Here is a 22,252-nt window from a genome sequence, read left to right as displayed (position 1 = left end):
GGAGAGTCCGCGATTGTCGTCGGCAACGTTCGCTCAGACTTGTAACGTCACACAGTCCCTTCTATGTTTGAGCACTACATACAACGGAAAATATATAAAGACTAGCAGTCCATGTATTGTATGGTCTAAGATTTTTCGATTCCATGGAAACGATCTAATTCTTCTTGCATTGTTTGTGTCTAACATATATTAGTTTTAGTTTTAAGAAATGACAATAAAATAGCATTTTTAAAAAAATGTTGCAATTAAATAAACCATGTTGCAACAAAAAAATAAAACTTGTGAAAAACTTCTTAATATTTAGTTAATAGAATGATGAGTGCAAGAAAACATTAAAAATGTTGGCAAATTTTGGAAGGAACAAAGAGGTCAGAAGTCGGTACAACAGGGTAAGTAAAATTAAAATAAAACTAGTGGTGTATGGCATCGTGCCTTTAGGCAAATTGCTGGAACTTCCCGTGCCGTAATGAAATATTCAAGAAATGAAAATAATCAATATTTGTTTTGAATGATTTCAATTAGATTATTTATTATAAATACATATTGTAAACTTATAAGTGCTTTTAAAATTAGGCGACAAGCGTATTCTACAAACTTTTGTGCATGTTTATAAAAAATTGGTTCAGTTTTTTTTTTTAATTTGATTTTTTTGATAATTTGGTATTTTTTTCTAAATTTTGAATTTTTTTTTAGAAGTTTGAAATTTTCTGTATTTCATTTTTAACGTTTTTCTTAATTTTTTGAGAATTTAAAAATTTTTGAAAATATTCGATTTTTTGAAAATTTCAAAATATTCTCAAATTTTTGTAAGAAATAGTTTTTTTTTTTTTTAATTTTGATATAACTTGAAATTTTTCAAAATTCAGTTTTTTTTTTAAATGATAAAAAATTTCGAAAATTTAAATTTTTCTAAAATCTGATTCTTTTGAAAATTTTGAATTTTTTATGAAAATTTTCAAAATTACGAAATTTTCTGCAAAAGCATTTTTTGCACACAATCTACTCAAGCAAAATTTGTTTTGAATTAATTTAATCGGATAATCCGTTCTCTCAAAAACTGCATAACCGTTTTACGCTCCATACCTCCGAAACGGCAAGATGTGCCTTTTGCAAAAACGCCTCGCGATCGAGTACGAACCGAATGATTTTTCAATCATACAAATCGGTTATTCCATACTAAATGTTGGGGACATTTGTTTAAACCACATACGTGAAATTTAAAATTAAAAATCTTGGTACGGAACCGAAAAAAATCACACAAAATGTGTACACATTATTAAAAACTTATTTTTATTGAGAGTCCATAACCGCTGGACCTACCTTTCGAAAAATTTAAACAGTTCTTCGTTTAGTCAATACAAGTAAAATACGTTTTGAATTATTTAAATTGGTTGCTCCATTCCCTTAAAAACTGAGTTACCGTTTTTGGCACTTTTTGCCCCATACCTTCGGAACGGCTAGAGCTGCCTTCGCCAAAAACTAATCACCACGTCTCGTTATCAATACGAATCGAATGTTTTTTAAATTATTCGATAGATCCGTGCGGACATACAAAACACACACACACATCAATTTAGTTTCTAAGGTATGCCAGTAAAATGTTCAAAAACCTTCAAAACGTCGAGAAATGCAAAAATTTTCATTTTTTATTTTTAGACGATTACTATAACTTACCCTACGGAAAGTTAAAAAAAATATGATTTGCAAAAAGAGAGTGCCATAAAACCAAAAAGTGTACTTTTATATTAACATTTTAAAAAATTGAGTTTGAGTTGAGTTTCTATTAACATTTGCAACCCCTTTAAAAATGTTTTTGTGTATAAATAATTAGTTATTTATATACAAATTTAACTACTTACTAAAATTAAATAATATTCATCTAAAACATCCTATTAATCTTCGGTCAAATTTTATATACAAAGTCAACAAAATGGATTGATATTCTTCCATTTATATATTATGTATATAGATTAAATTGATTTATATCGAATCTATCCAATAATGCCTCTTCATCAAAACCTGTTAACAATATCACTTCTGACTAAAGTTATGCAATGTTACTAATTTAATTTAAGGACACAGTTACAATTATTTTAAAAGTTGAATTTATTTAATTTAAAGTCACTTATAGTTTTATCTAACTTGAACCTGTCTCAACTTTTCACAATACCCGATTACTAGGTCATCCGATAAGCCCAATCAATATTCCTGTGTCACATCGTACCATGCAGTTTAAAAATAACCACACGAATGTGAAATCAAAATAATTGAATCATAGTTAAAGACAAACATCTTCAAACGTAGTTTTAATTTTGCAAAACAAATAAAATATATTATATTGTGCTTCATGAGAGGCGGCATTTTGAAATACCCATTTGATTCTAGACAATTCGCTCATAATAAGGTACTAATTATATATATATATATATATATATATATATATCCATTACCACTTACATTCTTTTCTGCATCTCGAGCAGCCAAAGCTCTAGCCAATAAAGACGTCATAGTACTTTTTCCAACACCACCCTTACCGGACAGTATAAGTATTTTGTGTTTGACTGTCGATAAACGTTCTTTGACGGCTTGAATACCAGGATCAGGTCCTCGTGCTTCTCCGGAAGCACAAATGTTTTGATTGGGACATCCTGCACAAGCTGAGGCTTTGCCTGCGTCTTCGCTTTGAGTCCCGGGACAATCTGGGAAAAGAAATAATAAGATGTAAAATTGATTATTTAAATGTAATTTAGTAGTGAAATATAATAAGAAAAGTGGGGATTCATTTATTGATGCATTGTTAGTGTAATATATACTGAAAACGGGGAAAAGTTTTTGTAGTGTCATTATAACCTAACCTTACTTGACAAAATTTTTAAATGGTAAAATATTACTGATGTTTGAAGTGCAAACAATAAGTGAGTGATATTATATTTATAATATATATATATATATATATATATATATATATATATCTTTATATATAAATTTATATCAAGTTCTTACGTTCAGGTGCTTCTGGAGGTTTTTTCCACTTCCATTTCAGATGACATGTTATTTAATTTATTATAATTCAATCACTATTCATAGATCTATTATTAACAACTTTAACATACATTTAACAAATCACTAATTTTATTTATTAACAAATAGTTAAAGATAAAAATTTAATCCGTCATTCAACGTTTTCTGCAAATGTCAAATTGTGCAACATAACCTCAAAGTAGTAACCGCGAAATTCAAATCTATTTTGTAATAAATTATTATATTAAATTATTGTTAAAAAGACAAATTATTATTAAAAAAAAGAAGTGTAAATGATATTTGGCCTTAACACAAGTTTCATAAACAATTTAATAAATAATTAAAAATAAATAATACATTTTTTATTGAAAGTTTTAAACAACTGTCAAATCGTGCAAACTTAACTTCAAGGCAGTAACCGCGAAATTCAATCAATTTTGTTATAAAATTATAAATTATAAATTTATATTAAAATACAAATATTTATATCAAAATACAATTAATTATATCAAAATAAACAGGTGTAAGTGGTATTTTGCCTTAAAGTATTTGCATAAATTTTTTATTCAATATTTAAAGATATAAAAAAATTCATATTTTAGTTAAAAGTTTTAAATAACTGTCAAAATTGTGCATCAACTTCAAGGCAGTAACCGCAAAATTCAAATCAATTTTGTACAAAGAAATTATTAAATTAAATTATTATTAAAATGAAAAATGAATATTGTAAAAAACTAGGTGTATATATAGTATTTTTCCTTAAGGCAAGTTGCATATACCTCTTCTTAACATATAATTAAAGATAAAAAGTAAATCCGCCATTGAAAGATTTTAATAACTGTCAAATTGCGCAAACTAACCTCAAAGAAAGAACCGCGCAATTCAAATTTAAAAATGTACATGAATGATAAAATTATAATAAATGCAAGATATAATATAATAATTATTAGTATTATTAAATATGTGATAAAAAATAAAGTAACATACATATATTAAATAAGTTATTAAACAGATGTTTCAAAATTAAATTAAAAATAAAATTAATTATTTATAAATTAGAGTATATTATTAGTTAATAGCAAAAAGTTAATAAAATACACACCCAGCAAATCACGAAACGATATTAAAACGTTATTATAACGTAACAGACATAATATTAAACATATATTATTAAATTTTTTAAAAATGTCCAACAAATACTTTGCAAAATTTTATAATTATATTATCTCAAGTTATTAATTTTAATTAACTATTGAGCTGTTTTTTTATAAAATTATTAAATTAAGTTTTATATTAATTAATATGATAACCATAATTTAATTAAATTGCAATATTTATATTATTTAATATATATATCGATAAGTACTCAAATATTTACGTAATTTGAGTATAATTTACAATTTTTATTTTAACCTAAAATGGTTTTATTTGTTATAATTTTTTATTTATGTAATTATTTGAACATAATAATATAAATATTTTAGTTCAACTGAAAATATCAGATATTACTTAAATAATTTAAGTTAAATTTAAATTAAATTTCAAAATTTATAAAATTTCCATTTCAAATTAAAGATACCCTTTATCATAAAGGTCATCATATAAATTTAACTTCAAAAATTCTTATTAGAATTCTTTTTGTTAAAAATTTTATCATTCTTAAAAATAATTTTGTATATTATTTTATTTCAAATTCAAAAAAAAGTTGATTATTTATACTAATTATTAATTATTATAATTATGAAAATTTTGTGTATTTTTTGCACATTTTATTTAAATAAACATATGACATATTTGTGAAAACAAATGATGTACGTTATTTTTTGATGCACTTTTCTAAATTTTAAATTAGTTTAAATTTAAGTCATTTAAAAATTTTACTGTAGTTTAGTTAATTAAATTAATTCAAGATGCCGAACGAACTGGGAGAAACCATCTTGTATTCTGTAACTATCTTATTTATAATTAATTATTTAAACTAAACTTACAAAATATTAAAAATGCTTGTCAAAAACGTAAAAAATAATAATTAAATTTTAGAAAGAGAATGTTATGATAACAGAATTCTAGATGATGCAGTTATCGTAAGATTCTTTCTTGCTTGTTTATATGTAAAATGCGCCTGATCGCACGGCAAATAGAAAGACATTTTTATAATTTTCAATACCAAGAATACGCTTAAGAGAGCGTTGCTATGACAACTAAATTGTCCTAATTTAATTCAGTATATATATGTAAAAATTACTTCGTGCTCTAAATTTGAATATTATTAAAAAAAAATTATATTTTCACTAAGTATATTCATTATTCCAAATTTGATTCAGCACGTGTTTGCCACAATTTATTAGCCTTGTGTTTCCTTTTCTCTTATCAATGTTTTTATTATTAATTACATATTTATTTACCTTTTTCTAGCAATTGCAACCATGGGGCACAGTGGCCGCTCCGCCCTGCATGGAGCAAGTAAAGGGCCCCCCCAATTCCCACCAGGATCGGACAATATTACGAGACCCCCAGGCCGCACCCTTGGAGACCTACATTGGGCTATGAAACCATACAGGTTATGCCTCTGTAAGAATAAAAAATAATAAAATAATAATAAAATATCAAATTAAAAAACCAATGTTATGGCAAGGCCATGCTACGCCCCGATTTCCATACATTATAATACTTATTCATACTGGATACTAACAAAATGTCATGTATTTGCTGTGCATTCAGGCGTTTCACACATAAACCGCAACGTTACGCGTATGTTATGAAGCTGGGTCAGAAACACCCTGTTATGTAAGATAGTTTTATTGACATTTGTGCGGTTTCTGTTAATGTTAATTTATTGCAACTTTACTATAACACTATAATACTTAATCATACTAAATACTAACAAAATGTCATGTATTTGCTGTGCATTCAAGCGTTTTACACACAAACTGCAACGTTACGCGTATGTTATGAAGCTGAGTCAGAAACGCCCTGTTATCTAACATCGTTTTTTCGACATTTGTGCGGTTTCTGGGTAATGTTAGTTTATTGTAACTTTACTATAACACCATAACTATATGATGCAATGTTGAAAAATCATGTAAATTAATTTCCATGTAAATCGAACATGTTTGAATATTGTAGATAGTGTATTTAGAGACAATAAACGAAGACACTGAGCAAAGTTAACACAATGAATAAAGAAGTTAGATGACGGACCCTTTAGTTATTAATTTATTATTGTCCTTTGTCAGGAATATTATTTTTTGTACATTTATTACATTTAAAAAAAAAGAAAATTTGTGATTAAAAAAATATTAGCGCTATTTCAGAGCATGATACTATATTATAATTTTCCTAAAATTTGATTTGCTAATATTTGGTTTCCTCGATGTTTCAAGCCATTCTGAATCGTTTGGGAGAAAATTTGGGAAAAGTATGTTTTTTGTAGCGAATAGCGAAGGTAATGCCTTTACGAATCCCAGACTAAGTATTTTGTCTGGGTATGTCGGACTCAATACCGACTGGGTATAATACCGACTAATACTTCCGTTAGGCATTACTTCGAAGGGAAAGGATCTAGAATGTTATCATTCTTGCACTGATTTTTTTTTTTTTTTAATGAGGAAAGTCCTGTTTGCTCTTTCTCTTTCCATAGATCGCAGGTCAATTTGCAGGAAAATTTTGTGTGTGTGAGTGTTTAAGTGTGTATGAGATAATTTTTATATTACAATTCGTCAGTGGAATCGTTTTATAATCTTAATTTTCCAGTTTGCTGTTTTATTTGTTGTTTGCCAGAATATTCGGTTTGCTCATCAGTAGAGTCCTTTCTTATACTTTTATTCTTTATTGTGTTTGAGTTTGACCTTCTGTCATTTAAATTTTAGTTTGCACGTCAGTAGAGTCCTTTTTATATTTTTAACTTTTTTGTGTTTTAGTTTTTCATTTTCAAATTAATTTCCCATTGTTTTTTCAAACGTGGCGGCATGTTCGAGCCTCACAAATTGTATTTATTAACTTCCCGTAGGGCAAGTTATATTAATCGCAAAAAAATCGAAAATGAAAATTTTTGCATTTCTCGACGTTTCAAAGGTTTCTAAATATTTTGGCATACCTTAGAAAAAATGGATATATGTGTGTGTGTGTGTGTGTGTGTGTATGTGTGTGTATGTATGTGCGGATACAAATTTTCGTCGACGATTTCGGGAACACCGATCAACCGATTTGAATAATTCAAAAAACTTTCGATTCGTATTGATAAGGAGACGTGCTGATTAGTTTTTGGCGAAGGCAGGTCTAGCCGTTCCGAAGATACGGGGCAAAAAGTGCCAAAAACGGTAACTCAGTTTTTAAGAGAACGGAGCGTCCGATTTAAATAATTCAAAAAACATTTTAGTTGTATTGACAAGGTGAAGAACCGATCAAATTTTCATAAAGGCAGGTCTAGCGGTTTCGGAGATCTAATGAAAAAAGTAAAATAAATGCCATTTGGCGGTCAAAAATGATCATTAGACATATGCACATCAAATTATCAGATCTTTTTTAGAGATTTTAACAATAAGTATAAATTTGGTTTACATTCCTATGGGTTCCGTACCAATGTTTACGCGTTAGACGGCGATGCGGCGCTTACGCGCTTTGATATTTCGTCTTTATGCAGTTAAAGCAGTACGATTGCTTTGAAATAAAGTTTAGATCTTCCAAAATATGTCAAAATAAAGAAAACATTTTTTTAAAAAAAAAAAAAAATTAAAGATGTTTTTTTTTTTTAATTTTTTTTTTTCAAAAAAAGTAATTTTTTGTCCAATTTATAGTTTCTCAAAAATCTTCTTTTTTCGAAGTAAAATTTTTTCAAGAATGTTAATCGTTTTTAAAAAAATAATAATATTTGGTACGGGAAGTTCCAGCAATTTGCCTTAAGGCACGATGCCTTAATTGCCTTAAGACAGAATTCCACTTACAGCTAGTCTATATTTTTATCCACCTGACATAACAAAATAATTTCCTACCCTAGTATAGGTACTAAGCTTGTTATAAAAAATTATTCATAACTTGAACCGTGAACATCAAGCAAATAAATACTATTAATAACTAAATACTATGTTATGTATCTGACAAGCTGAGAAATACGCCTGACAACCCAGTGGCGGCTCCAGGGGATGGTTTACGGGGCTCATGACCCCCTCACCCTGAGTTTGTCTTATAGATAGAACACTAATTCAGCAATTAAATTACTTCAAACACTCCTAAATAATGTGACCCTCCCCTGCGCCAAAGCTGGATCCGCCACTGTCAATATTTAGTATGGAAAGTTCTTCATAACATGGCCTTGCCATAACATTTTTCTCTCTTTATTATTATTATTTAATTTATTTATTATTTTTCAAGTCCCGCCACTCCCCTAACATCCGACATGGCGAGTCCCTGTTTCGCCCCTGGAGGAATGTCGACGGAGCCCCTAAAGTTTCCGAATTTGGTGACAGGGTTTGAGCGTAATCCGGGGCATGCTGCCAGGGCCGCACTCTACACCAGATATACGCCCTACGAATGGGCCCAGGCCAGTATGGGAATATTTAACGAATCAGATACGAATCGGAATTATTCGGAGAGGCTGAGGTGCGATGCTGTCAGGGTTATGAGGTCAGTATAAAAAAATAACTAGTGGTGTATGGCATTGTGCCTTAAGGCAAATTGCTGGAACTTCCTTGCATTTTTATGAATTTTTTTTAGACAAACGGATGAAAAAACCATGCAAGGGCAAAGGGATGCTGGTAGAAGAATTGGAGAGCGGATAACAGATACCACATTTTGGAGAAACGAGGTAATTTTATTATTAACATTTTCAAAAAATTAAATAATTCAGAAGCAAAATTATTTGATAATTAGTTTTACATATAACCCTTAGGTCAGTACAGAATTGGACAGATTAGTGTCAGAAACAGCCTTGTTTGCAGACACCAGAAGACTTTTGGCAAAAACCTTGCAGGATTTGGAGGGTCCTTTGCATATTGCACAGGAATGCTTGTACCAGAGGGAGAGCAGAATGGGTAAATATATATATATATATATAATATATATATATATATATATATATATAAATATATATATATATATATATATATATATATTTATATATAAATATATATATATATATACTAGATGACCCGGCAAACATTGTTTTGCTAAGTAAGGTACATTCTAAACAATTTCTAGAGAATCAAAAATATTAATACTTTTAGTATATAAGGATCAAGTGTTGTTTGAATGCTATATACAATGAGGTATTATAAAAACAATAAACCTCATTAGTTTGTCTATATTTTCTCTGGAAGTTTTATACACTTTATATAGAAAACATGGTATAATCCAATCCAAGTCTTTTTTGGTCTTCCGACTTATTGATTACGTTTCAAGTTTTTCAGATTCTTTTTGGATTCTGGATTTTGTGTATAATTGTAAATAATACTACTGAGCTTTTAAAAAATTTGCAAATTTCTGCGAGGAGAGATAGAAAATGAATTAAGTATTTCTTCTTTGACTTGCTTTTTGAAAAGTCTCAAGTAACATTTAATGAATTCAAGTAAATTTAATAAAAATATGTATTTAGAGCAGGGCGAGGCACAAAGGTCCAATTTGACTTTGAGCAAATATTAATTATATTGTGAAAACCAAAACAATTATATCACAACAAATAACACATTTTAAACGAACAATTATCTGACTACGTTCAGTAAAACTGTCAGCTACTTCATTATTGTAGAAACGTGCTTTTTTGCCTCCTTTCAAAAATTTGTTTTTTTTTTCAAATTAATTACATTTTTAACTAATGCTAAAAAACTACCAACGGAAGAAAATACTTTTATTGTGGATTTTCAAAGATTACCAATCAAGGCCTTATCTATGAATCAAGGTTATAGCTAGTTATACATATTTGTCCCTCTGCTTTCAAATATTGTTGTTAAACAATGCTTAACTTTACTGACATTTTTAACTAACATTATTAACACCTTCATATATTACTATCTATTCTTCGATAAATTCTGGGAAATTATAACTGGGTAAATATTATTCAACAAAATGTTCCTTTGATCGATACCAAAATTAGGTTCTGAATTTAAATAACATAAATAAAAAATAATATAACCTAGGAAATGTTTTATAAATACCAATGAGTATATAATTATACAAATGAGATCTTTCAGAGCACCGTGTTTGAGAAAAATATGCCAAAAAGTGCATTTTTATATTAACATTTCAAAAAAGTTGATATTTTGAGTCTCTAGTAACAATTGCTGCCCTATTACATGGTTTTACTGAATTGCAAATTTATAGCTGTTTCTGTAAGAAACATATGTGATTTTATATTTTCATAATTGAGTACATATATTAGGTAATAACATACTAAAATTTCATAGCTCTAGTATAATATTGTATATTTTTAAAACATTTTTCAAAAGTACTTCTCATATCATATCCAACCGTCGATTTGCAACTAATAAAAATAAAGTATGCAAAGTGTGCATTGCAATTTTTTAGTTTGTTCTGTTAGAAACATATTTGATTTTATATTTTTATAATTTAGTACACATATTAAGAAATAACATACTAAAATTTCATAACTGTATTACAACGCTTTATATTTTTAAAATATATTTTAAGCCGTCAATTTGTTTACGTCAGAACGTTTACTACCGTTTTTGTGTATAAATAAAACTACGAACAAAACTACTTACTGCAATTTAATCATAATTAAATAACATTCACGTAAAACAACCTATTAAACGTAATTGAACATCATCTCTCAAAAACGTTTGACATTTGACGTATTAGCCACCGTCCATGGTTTTATTCAAATTACTCTTCTACAAAAATATTCAAATTAAAAATGTAAAGTTTCTACGCGATTTTGAAATAATATCTTACCTTTCCGACAACCTACTGATTAGCACGAATTTTTCAAGACTAAGACTGGCCAAATCGGTTCAGAGAGTTTTACCGAATCATTTGATCAAGAGCTCCATTTTTATATATATAAGATTATTGGTAAATCTAGATGTTATTTTATTTTTATCTTTTTTTTTAGGTATCGATTTGGTCCACGACGAAGTTGAACAAGCTCTCCTGAAAGAAGTCGAAGGTTTAAGAAGCTGGAAGGAAAAAATCGGTTCTATTGATGCCAAAGTTTTGGCACAGTTGACCAACAACAGGTAAAATAAAGGAAAATAGAGAATAATGCTATGTTATGCTTGTTTATTGCCAGTGAAAACTGTGAACATGTCTATTTATTTGCCGCCTGTGCGATCAGGTGTATTTTACATATAAACAAGCAAGAAAGAATGTTATCTAAAGCTATTGCCGGTACAGTACTCCATGAATTCTAAAAATTAGTAATCTTAAAGATTACGAGGTGCTCTTTAGGAATTTATTTAGTAAGATCTCGGTTCGCTGATCGTGCCATATATTAAATAAAGTAACTGGACATATATAAACATAATGGTAAACAATTTGAGTAGCCCGTTTTATGTTTGAGATACAAATTTTTATTGAAGTCATCGAATCATGTGGAAATCATGCAGGCCGAGATACGATTTTTATGTCAGTAATAATTAATCATAATTTTAGAAAAGTACATTGCTGCTTTTGAATTTCTCTTTAATCGAGTCTTAACTATTTTATCAATTTCATAACCACTTCTAACTTGTAGGGACAGTATTCTCGCCTATCCTTATATTTATTTACTTTGACACCTCGAATTTTAAGTCAGTTTTTTCAAAATATCTCCTTTCCGATTCATCCTCCAATAAAAGTAGCTATTTAAGAATTAAACTAGATAAAATTTCCTACAATTCTTTCGAAAACAGTTTTTTTGTAAAACTAATAGTTTGAGAGTACCGGCGCTTCAAATCTTGGCGGCTCTCGCCGCCATATCGGATCTCCCCATATTAGACTGCACTTTTAACTCTCTAATAAATAAATATTTTTAACGTTTAATAAAATTGTAAAATCTAGTTCATATGTGCACTATTCAATCTGCAATCAACTAACTAAATAATCCATATCCGATGCCAAACAAATGAATTTTCGACACTTGAAACAAAATTCTAAATCATTTAATAAGTAGACATATTTTTTTAATGTTAAATAATTTAGTAAAGTAAACTAAAATGCGACATGCTTAAGTTTAAAAAAAAATTGTAAGTGCAATTTTGTACTTAAAACTGAATTATATAATTGCTTCTGCCAAATATATACGGTTGACTGTATTTTATATTATTTTAATTTCTGGCACATCTCAGCTGCTTTTCGGCAATAATAATGTAGACGTTACATTTTTCTTGTATATTATATTCTAATATTGTCTAGGCTCATAATTTCAGCTAAATTCAAATTACAAGTGAATCGACATTTCTAGCAGATGACAGTTCAAATGTCAAACAATGATAAGTGTTTTTTTTTAATTTTTGCCAAATATTTCTACAATATTACTATAGTTTTATTGTTCATTAAATCTTAAAAATTTCCTTAACAAACTCCAAAAAGATTTATCAAAATTCGAATAAGCGTGTAGGAGAAGTATCAAATCATACAGCCGTACAGAAGAATTTTATATGTATAAGATATTGGGGCACTAAATTATTTTTTATTACCAGGGCATCACAGAACGAGTTGGAAAAAGATTTGAGGTTCAAAGAATCCGCATTGGGCATCGACGGAATGTGTCATCAACTAAATAATAACTCTAGAGGAATAACATACTATGGAGGCATCGAAAGATACGATCCGGCGTAAGTAAAACATGAAACTAGTGGTATATGGCATCGTGCCTTGAAGTAAATTGCTTAGTCACTCAAAAACTGCCATTTTTTGCACATAGGTTGACAGGTAAACTGGTAAATAGGTAGAAATGTAGATTTAGACAGGTCGACTAAAAAACAAGAAAACTGGTAGACTAGATATAACAAATATGCATTTTTGTTCAAAATTTTCAAAAAAATATATAATAAGTCTAATAATGGCCCTTGAACTATTCCTTGAGGAACCCCATAATTGATAAAACGCGACTGTTTCTTGAGATTCTAATTTAATTCTTGCTGTAGTGTAGAAATATACAATTTGTCATACAAATTTTGTTCTCAAGACAAACTTAAGTAAATTTATTATTTACGTTCTATTTTTAGAAATGGTTAAACATTGAATACAAATCACTAACCGCAAATTATTGTAATTTGTAGCTTTGATATAAAATTTTTAATATAATTTCAATAAAAATTAGTGGTGTATGGCATCGTGCCTTAAGGCAAATTCCTGGAACTTTCCGTACCGTAATGAATATATTATTAAAAATACTGTAACTTTCATTATTTTTGCATTATCTTGTTTGTTATATCTGAGCAAATCAAATGTAAATCATTAATCAATTTATCTCCAGAATATTAACAATGGTCATTTCATTTCCAATTCAGTTTAAAAAAAAATAGCTGCCTAATTTACACAAAATTGAAATAATGCTCCCGCATATTCACAGTCTAAACGCACTTGCAAATAATTCTGTGCGACATTTTCACTTATACTATAAACAGTCTAAACGCACTTGGGTAACGCATTTGTACCAGAGTGGCGCTTAGACTGTGCTTAGCCTGGGTCATTTTTTGAATTTTAACTGAGGTATGCCAAAATGTTCAGAAACTTCAAAACGTCGAGAAATGCAAAAATTTTCATTTTCGATTTTCGGCCCATTACTATAACTACCCTACAGGAAGTTAAAAAATATTTACTAGCAGTTGCTTTTTTTTATAAATTGTAGTAAACCAAATAAATCACCAAAATAAATTGATGATGGCACGCATTCGGTGTCGAAACGTACTCAAAAAACAAGAACAGATTGTTGGTTTTCATCAGCTAGTGAAAGATCTTTATTTAGTAAACAAAAGGTGTTTTTATACGGATATCCACCCAATTATTAAAACGAACAAATTGAGTAATGTTTGAAAAAATATTGATGGCACTCATTTAGTGTCGAAACGTATTGGATCCAAAATACGTGCCTAAGTAAAACGTATTTAATAAGTAATAAGTTTCGACCCTAAACGTGTGTCATCACATAACAATTAAAAACTATACATATAAAAATGATTGTTTAGTGTTTTTATTAATATTCTAAACAATTTTTTTTTTAGATTTTTTATGTATTTATCTATTCGATACGTTTAAATAAAAAATAAATACGTATAAATCAAATGTAAATCATAAATAATAAATCAATTTAACTCCAGAACATTAACAATCGTCATTTGATTTCGAATTCAATTTCAAAAAAATAGTTGCCTAATTTGCACAAAATTGAAAAAGTGCTCCCGTATGGTCACAGTCTAAACGCATTGGCAAATAAATCTGTGCGACATTTTTACTTGTACTGTGCGTAGCTTGGCGGCATTTTCACATTTTTCAATAGTTTTCTCACAAATTGGAAAGTGCTCCAACATAACAGTCTAAACGCACTTGGGTAAACATTTGTACCAGAGTGGCGCTTAGACTGTGCTTAGCCTGGGCAATTTTTTGAATTTTTAATACAAAATTACAAAAATATTTTTAGAAAAAAAATGATGTAATAATTATTTATCCTCAAAAGCAATTGTTTTGTCAATACAAGCAAAAAGTCCTTTGAATCATTTAAATCGGACGCATAGTTCTCTCAAAAACTGCCATTTTTTTAACATTTATCTCTGTATCTCCGAACCGCTGGACTACCTTTGCCAATAATTACTTTTTCTCGTCATTACGAGGAACTGAATGTTTTTTGGATCAAATCGGGTGATCCGTTCTCTCAAATACTCGATTTCTATTTTATGCACTCTTTGCTCCATATCTCTGAAACGGCTGGACCTGCCTTTGCCAAAAACGAATCAACACATCTCCCTGTTAATAGGAATCAAATGTTTTCACATTTTTGCATTTGACATTTTGCATTTTCACATTTTTGATAGTTCTCACAAAATTGTAATAAAACAGTCTAAGCGCACTTGGGTAAACATTTGTACCAGAGTGGCGCTTAGACTGTGCTTGGCCTAGGTAATTTTTTCAATTTTTAATCCAAAATTACAAAATATTTTAGGAAAATAAAAAAGATGTGATATTTTTAGCTTCAAAGCAATTGTTTTGTCAATACAAGCAGAAAATTCTTAGTATCATTCTAATCGGACGCTTGTTCACTCAAAAACTGCCATTTTTTGCACATTTAGCTCTGTATCTTCGAAATGGGGGGATCTGTCTTTGCCAAAACTAATACCTCTTCGCGAAATCATTACAAATTGAATGTTTTTTAGATCATTCAATTCCGATACTCCGTCCTTTATCACCCGCAAAAAACTCTTTTTAAAATATCCCTTTCTTCTTAGTGTGACGACTACAGAATCCTGGGCCGAGTACAGCAGTCACGTGGTGCAGAAATCGCAGGCCGAAAGGGCCAAATCCCAACAATTGCGTTCGGACACCGACAGTTTGATTAATATGTGCGCCCAACAGGTTTGGGACGCCTGGAGTTTCACAAATAATGCACTGGCCAGAAGGGCCGCCGAAAGTTTGGAGACCAAGAACAAATTGCAGTTGCACTTGCACAAGGTAAGGGATAAAGGACAATTTATGCCTATATGTATATATCGATTTATACACGTGTATAACTATAGGAATGTTTGTGGATTTTGTCTAAATTCAATATATAAATGTATATATCGATTTATACACGTGTATAACTATAGGAATGTTTGTGGATTTTGTCTAAACTAAATATATAAATGTATATATCGATTTATACACGTGTATAACTATAGGAATGTTTGTGGATTTTGTCTAAATTAAATATATAAATGTATATATCGATTTATACACGTGTATAACTATAGGAATGTTTGTGGATTTTGTCTAAATTAAATATATAAATGTATATATCGATTTATACACATGTATATTTATAAGAATATTTGTGAATTTTGTATAAATTAAATATATAAATGTATATATCGATTTATACACGTGTATAACTATAGGAATGTTTGTGGATTTTGTCTAAATTAAATATATAAATGTATATATCGATTTATACACGTGTATAACTATAGGAATGTTTGTGGATTTTGTCTAAATTAAATATATAAATGTATATATCGATTTATACACGTGTATAACTATAGGAATGTTTGTGGATTTTGTCTAAATTCAATATATAAATGTATATATCGATTTATACACGTGTATAACTATAGGAATGTTTGTGGATTTTGTCTAAATTCAATATATAAATGTATATATCGATTTATACACGTGTATAACTATAGGAATGTTTGTGGATTTTGTCTAAATCAAATATATAAATGTATATATCGATTTATACACGTGTATAACTATAGGGATGTTTGTGGATTTTGTCTAAATTCAATATATAAATGTATATATCGATTTATACACGTGTATAACTATAGGAATGTTTGTGGATTTTGTCAAAATTATATATATAAATGTATATATCGATTTGTACACGTGTATAACTATAGGAATGTTTGTGAATTTTGTCTAAATTAAATATATAAATGTATATATCGATTTATACACGTGTATAACTATAGAAATGTTTGTGGATTTTGTCTAAAACCAATATATAAATGTATATATCGATTTGTACACGTGTATAACTATAGGAATGTTTGTGGATTTTGTCTAAATTAAATATATAAATGTATATATCGATTTATGCACGTGTATAACTATAGGAATGTTTGTGGATTTTGTCTAAATTAAGTATATAAATGTATATATCGATTTATACAGGTGTATAACTATAGGAATGTTTGTGGATTTTGTCTAAATTCAATATATAAATGTATATATCGATTTATACACGTGTATAACTATAGAAATGTTTGTGGATTTTGTCTAAATTATATATATAAATGTATATATCGATTTGTACACGTGTATAACTATAGGAATGTTTGTGAATTTTGTCTAAATCAAATATATAAATGTATATATCGATTTATACACGTGTATAACTATAGGAATGTATGTGGATTTTGTCTAAATTCAATATATAAATGTATATATCGATTTATACACGTGTATAACTATAGGAATGTTTGTGGATTTTGTCTAAATCTTATATATAAAAATGAATCGCAAAATGTGTTGGTAACTCGACAACGCCTGGACCGATTTGGCCAATTCTTTTTTTAAAATGTTCGTTGAAGTTCAAAGATCGTTCTTACGGCGACAATAAATCGAAGAATTGCCAGAAAACCCCTAGAAACAGCCCTTTTTTCTTTCACATACAAACGTTTTTTAACTAAAACGTAGAATCAAGTTAAGCTTTATTGCTATTATATAAAGTACTCCTCCTAAACGATTATTCGGATTTTGATAAATCGTTCTGAAGTTTGTTAAGGAAATTTTCTAAGATGTATGTGATTATAAGGTACTGGTATTTGGGAAATGGAAAAAATTGCAAAAAACGACATGTCATTGTTTAAAGCAGGTCTACATTTAAAATCGCGCATATTATAAATGTATATGCATTTTGGCGTGAAGAGTAATTTAAAAAACAATAATTATTATTTTTAGGTAACCGGTAAATATTAGTATATTATATTAAAAAATTGTAGACATGGGCACAGAACAAAGTCTGTCGGGTCATCTAGTTCAATATATAAATGTATACACGGCACGAATGTTTAATTTGTTTTATTATTTACAAGAAACAGAGTAAAATATTCTTCTGATTCAGGCATTTTTTATTAAATCAATATGTTTACTACGATGTGGCTTTAAAATGTTTATTTTTCAATGCCGATTTCCTTGCCGATATCGGTACGCAAACAACGTTGATGCCGGTACGCATACAACGACAGATCTCGATTCACATACACGACGACTAATCACAATCGACCCGTATAGAAATGATATTACTCAACTCTTATCTTATGTATGTCTCTTATCTTTGTACGAATTTACACCCTAGTCGCGCTTAAAGAAGTTTTACTTCAATAATATATCCTTTATGTTTTTTTCAGACTCAGCAAGAGATATTCGATTGCGAAAAGCACATTGAGCTTTTGAGAAAAGCGATTTTGGACAAAGAGGCGCCCATGAAGGTAGCCCAGACGCGTTTGGAGGCACGAGCGCATCGGCCTAATTTGGAATTGTGCAAGGACCAGGCACAAGAGAGGTAATCTTATATATAAAAATAGAACTTTCGATCAAATGATCGGGTAAAACTCGAAAACGGCTAAACCGATTTGGCCAGTCTTAGTCTTGAAAAATTCATGCTAATCAGTAGGTTGTCATAAAAGTGAGATATCATTTCAAAACCGCGTAGAAACTTTACATTTTTAATTTGAAAATTTTTGTAGAAGCGTAATTTAAATAAAACAATGGACGGTGGCTAATACGTCAAATGTCAAACGTTTTTGACAGATGATGTTCAATTACGTTTAATAGGATGTTTTACGTGAATACTATTCAAATATGATTAAATTGTAGTAAGTTGTTTTGTTTGTAGTTATATTTATATACAAAAATGTGAATAAACGTTTTGATGTAAACAAATTGACTGCTTAAAATATATTTTAAAAATATAAAGCGTTGTAATACAGTTATGAAATTACAGTATGTTATTTCTCAATATGTGTACTAAATTATAAAAATATAAAATCACATATGTTTCTTACAAAAACAGCTATAAATTTGCAATTCAGTAAAATCATGTAATAGAGCCGCAAGTGTTACCAGAAACTCAAAATATGAACTTTTTTGAAATGTTAATATAAAAATGCACTTTTTAGCATATTTTTCTCAAACACGGTGCTCTGAAAGATCTCATTTGTATAAATATATACTCATTGGTATTTATAAAACATTTTATGGGTTACATTATTTTTTATTCATATTATTTGAAATCAGAACCAAAATTTGGTATCGATCAAAGGGACATTTTGTTGAATAACATTTTCCCAGTTATAATTTCCCAGAATTTATCAAATAATAGATAATAATATATGAAGGTTCGGGGTTAAAAAGGTTCACCGCCGATGTGTCAAAAAACCAGTGAAGTTAAGCATTGTTTAATAACAATATTTGTAAGTAGAGGGAAAAAGATGTATAACCAGCTATAACCTTGATTCTTATGACTTTACCATCTGGAGATAAACGGTAATTTTTAGAGGCAAGAAAGATATTACAATGACCACTTTTTAAGGGAAAAAAAGAACTGTACTGACGAGCAAATTATGATATTCCTTCTGCATAAAAAACTCTACCGACGAGCAAATTCTGACATTTTTAGAAAGAAAAACATTCAAATATGAAAAAACGAACTCTACTGACGAGAAAATTCTGGTAATTTTAAGGTAAAAAAAGAACTCTACTCACGAGCAAATTCTAATATGTTTCTGCATAAAAAGAACTCTACTGGCGAGCAAATTCTGATTTTTTATTTTTAAAAAGAATCTTTTGACGAACAAATTCTGGCAATATTAAGGTAAAAAAGAACTCTACTGACGATCAAATTTTGATATTTTTTAAATAAAAAGTATATCTACTGACGAGCATATTTTAAAATTTTTTTAAATAAAAAGAACTCTACTGACAAGCAAATTATGATATGTTTTTAATAAAAAGAACTCTACTGACGATCAAATTCTGATTTAAAAAAAAAAAAAAACTCTACTGACGAGCAATTCTGATATTGAAAAAAAGAACTCTACTAACAAGCACTTTTTTTTTAAATAAAACAAAACTCTACTGAGGAGCAGCTTCAGCAAATATTTTGAGAGAGAAAGAACTCTACTGACGAGCAAATTCTAACATTTTTTCAAAAAAAACTCTACTGACTGGCAAATTCTGACTAACAGAATTCTACTGACAAACAATTTTTTTCAAATGAAAAGAACTCTACTGACAAGCAAATCCGATAATTGTTTGTTTGATATGTGTCAATTGTTGTGATATAATTGGTTTGATTTTTATAATATAATTTAGAATTGCTTAAAGTCAAATGGATCTTTGTGCCTTGCCCTGCTCTACATATATACATTTTATTAAATTTACTTTAATAAATCGAATGTTACTTGAAACTTTTCAAAAAGCAGGTCAAAGAAGAAATACTTTATTAATTTTCTACTTCTCCTCGCAGAAATTTGAAAATTTTGTATAAGCTCAGTAGTATAATTTACAATTATACACAAAATCCAGAATCCAAAAAGAATCTGAAAGACTTGAAATGTAATCAATAAATCGAAAGACCAAAAAAGACTTGGTTTCATTATACTATGTTTTCTGTAGAAAGTGTATAAAACTTCCACTTTGATTGTATTGACAAAATATAGACAAACTAATGGGGTTTATTGTTTTTATAATACCTCATTGTATATAGCATTCAAACAACACTTAATCCTTATACACTTAAAGTATTAATATTTTTGATTCTTTAGAAATTGTTTAGAATATACCTTACTTAGTAAAATAACGTTTGCCGGGTCAGCTAGTATTATTATAAATACTGTAACTTTCATTATTCGTATTTTATAGACAAAATATAAGAGCTTATGAATTGGACGACGACGTCTATATATGTTTACATGAAAATTGATCAAGCCAAGTTAGAATGAAGGACCTTATCTCATATTTCTAAGAATTATATAAACTGAAGTGCAAAGTTAACATTATGATGTCATACATTACTAGTTTTACTTCTGATCAATAATTTCTTTTAGATTGGTGCAAGAAGTCTTCGACATGCAAACCTCAATCGACCAGCTTCACAGAAAACTCCAGGAAACTGAAGCCCAGCACCAGCAATTGCTCAGAACACGATCTAACCTAGAAACTGATCTTCAGTGCAAGGTCAACACCTTGTTTATTGATCGTGAAAAGTGTATGGGGATGAGACGAGCTTTTCCCATAACTGCCACGATTAAATATTAGGATGATAAGGATTTATCATCCTAATATTGTCAATCTCAAGTAATATCAAGGTTAGGCAGGTTGATGGCGACTGAAATGAAACGAGAAGATTTAATATGTAAAATGATAAAAACAGTTTAGTTTATACAGAAGCACAGATTGGTAATTTATTTAGTCTATTATTGTTATTGTTGGGATAGGTTGAAATAAACTGTATCAAAAAAATCAAGGTTAATACAAATTAGAGTTATTTATTAAATTGGTACCAAAGTTTGTGATGGTTCAAAGACAAAGACAATATTTTTATCATTTTTACGGTAAACGTTTCTAGTTAAAAACAACAAATTTTATTTACCTTGTCCATAGTTCACTTTTTACTTCTCAGACTTCTTTCATTTATGTCCTGTGGCCAGTGGCGGATCCAGGGGGCGAGTCACGGGGCTCATGACCCCCCCTCCCTCTCCCGAGCTTTTAATATGTAAAACCAAGAGGATTTTAATATGTAAATTTTATGTACTGTAGGGTTCTATATATTGACCAAGATTTTAGACAAAAAATTTAGCTTAGTAATCTATTTAGTAAATGTTTATTATTGTTATTTATACATAGGTTGAAAAAAACTGTTTAAAAAAAAAAGTTTAATACAAATTCAAATTTTTGTTGGAAATTAGTAAAAAAGGTTTTTGAATTGTACATTAAATTATATTTACCTTGTTATTTGCAGTTCTCTTTTATATATTGTTATATTTTGAAGGCAATTGTTAAAACGCTATCTTATGCTTATTGCTCGGTGTGAAAATGTCTATCTAGTTGCTGTGCGATCAGGCGTATTTTACATACAAACTAGCAAAGAAGAATGTTATTATAACAAAATCTGCAAACATTTTTTCTTGCTTGTTTATAGCTTGGAACATTATAAAATATCGATATATACATTTATATATTGAATTTAGACAGAATGCACAAACACTGCTATAGTTATACACATGTATGAATCGATATATACATTTATATATTTAATTTAGACAAAATCCACAAACATTCCTATAGTTATACACGTGTATGAATCGATATATATATTTATATATTTAATTTAGACTAAATCCACAAACATTCCTATTGTTACACACATGTATAAATCGATATATACATTTATATACTTAATTTAAACAAAAACCACAAACATTCCTATAGTTATACACGTGTATAAGTCAATATATATTTATATATTTAATTTAGACTAAATCCACATACATTCCTATAGTTATACGCGTGTATAAATCGATATATACATTTATAT

General features: G+C 28.8%; 2 protein-coding genes across 2 annotated transcripts in view; both read left to right on the top strand.

The window, feature by feature from the left end:
• The window catches only part of LOC113388025 (tektin-3-like), a 28,864-nt gene extending 7,891 nt beyond the window's left edge, over positions 1-20,973 (top strand). Inside the window, exons 2-9 of the mRNA XM_026625435.1 lie at positions 8,392-8,643; positions 8,734-8,824; positions 8,909-9,050; positions 11,087-11,210; positions 12,654-12,788; positions 15,399-15,621; positions 18,063-18,217; positions 20,763-20,973. Of these exons, the coding sequence (XP_026481220.1) occupies positions 8,392-8,643; positions 8,734-8,824; positions 8,909-9,050; positions 11,087-11,210; positions 12,654-12,788; positions 15,399-15,621; positions 18,063-18,217; positions 20,763-20,973 (1,333 nt within the window). The remainder of the gene's footprint in view (positions 1-8,391; positions 8,644-8,733; positions 8,825-8,908; positions 9,051-11,086; positions 11,211-12,653; positions 12,789-15,398; positions 15,622-18,062; positions 18,218-20,762) is intronic.
• A 937-nt stretch (positions 20,974-21,910) lies between these two features.
• The window catches only part of LOC113388469 (cytosolic Fe-S cluster assembly factor NUBP1 homolog), a 9,154-nt gene continuing 8,812 nt past the window's right edge, over positions 21,911-22,252 (top strand). The window contains exon 1 of the mRNA XM_026625844.1: positions 21,911-21,940. Coding sequence (XP_026481629.1) covers positions 21,911-21,940 — 30 coding nt within the window. The remainder of the gene's footprint in view (positions 21,941-22,252) is intronic.

The sequence above is a fragment of the Ctenocephalides felis genome, unplaced genomic scaffold (genome assembly GCF_003426905.1).
Source record: "Ctenocephalides felis isolate EL2017-DRISC unplaced genomic scaffold, ASM342690v1 CF-g0.4_SCAFFOLD_03572, whole genome shotgun sequence".
Taxonomy (NCBI): domain Eukaryota; kingdom Metazoa; phylum Arthropoda; class Insecta; order Siphonaptera; family Pulicidae; genus Ctenocephalides; species Ctenocephalides felis.
The sequence above is the reverse complement of the archived record's forward strand: the minus strand, read 5'-3'. Positions and strand labels throughout refer to the sequence as shown.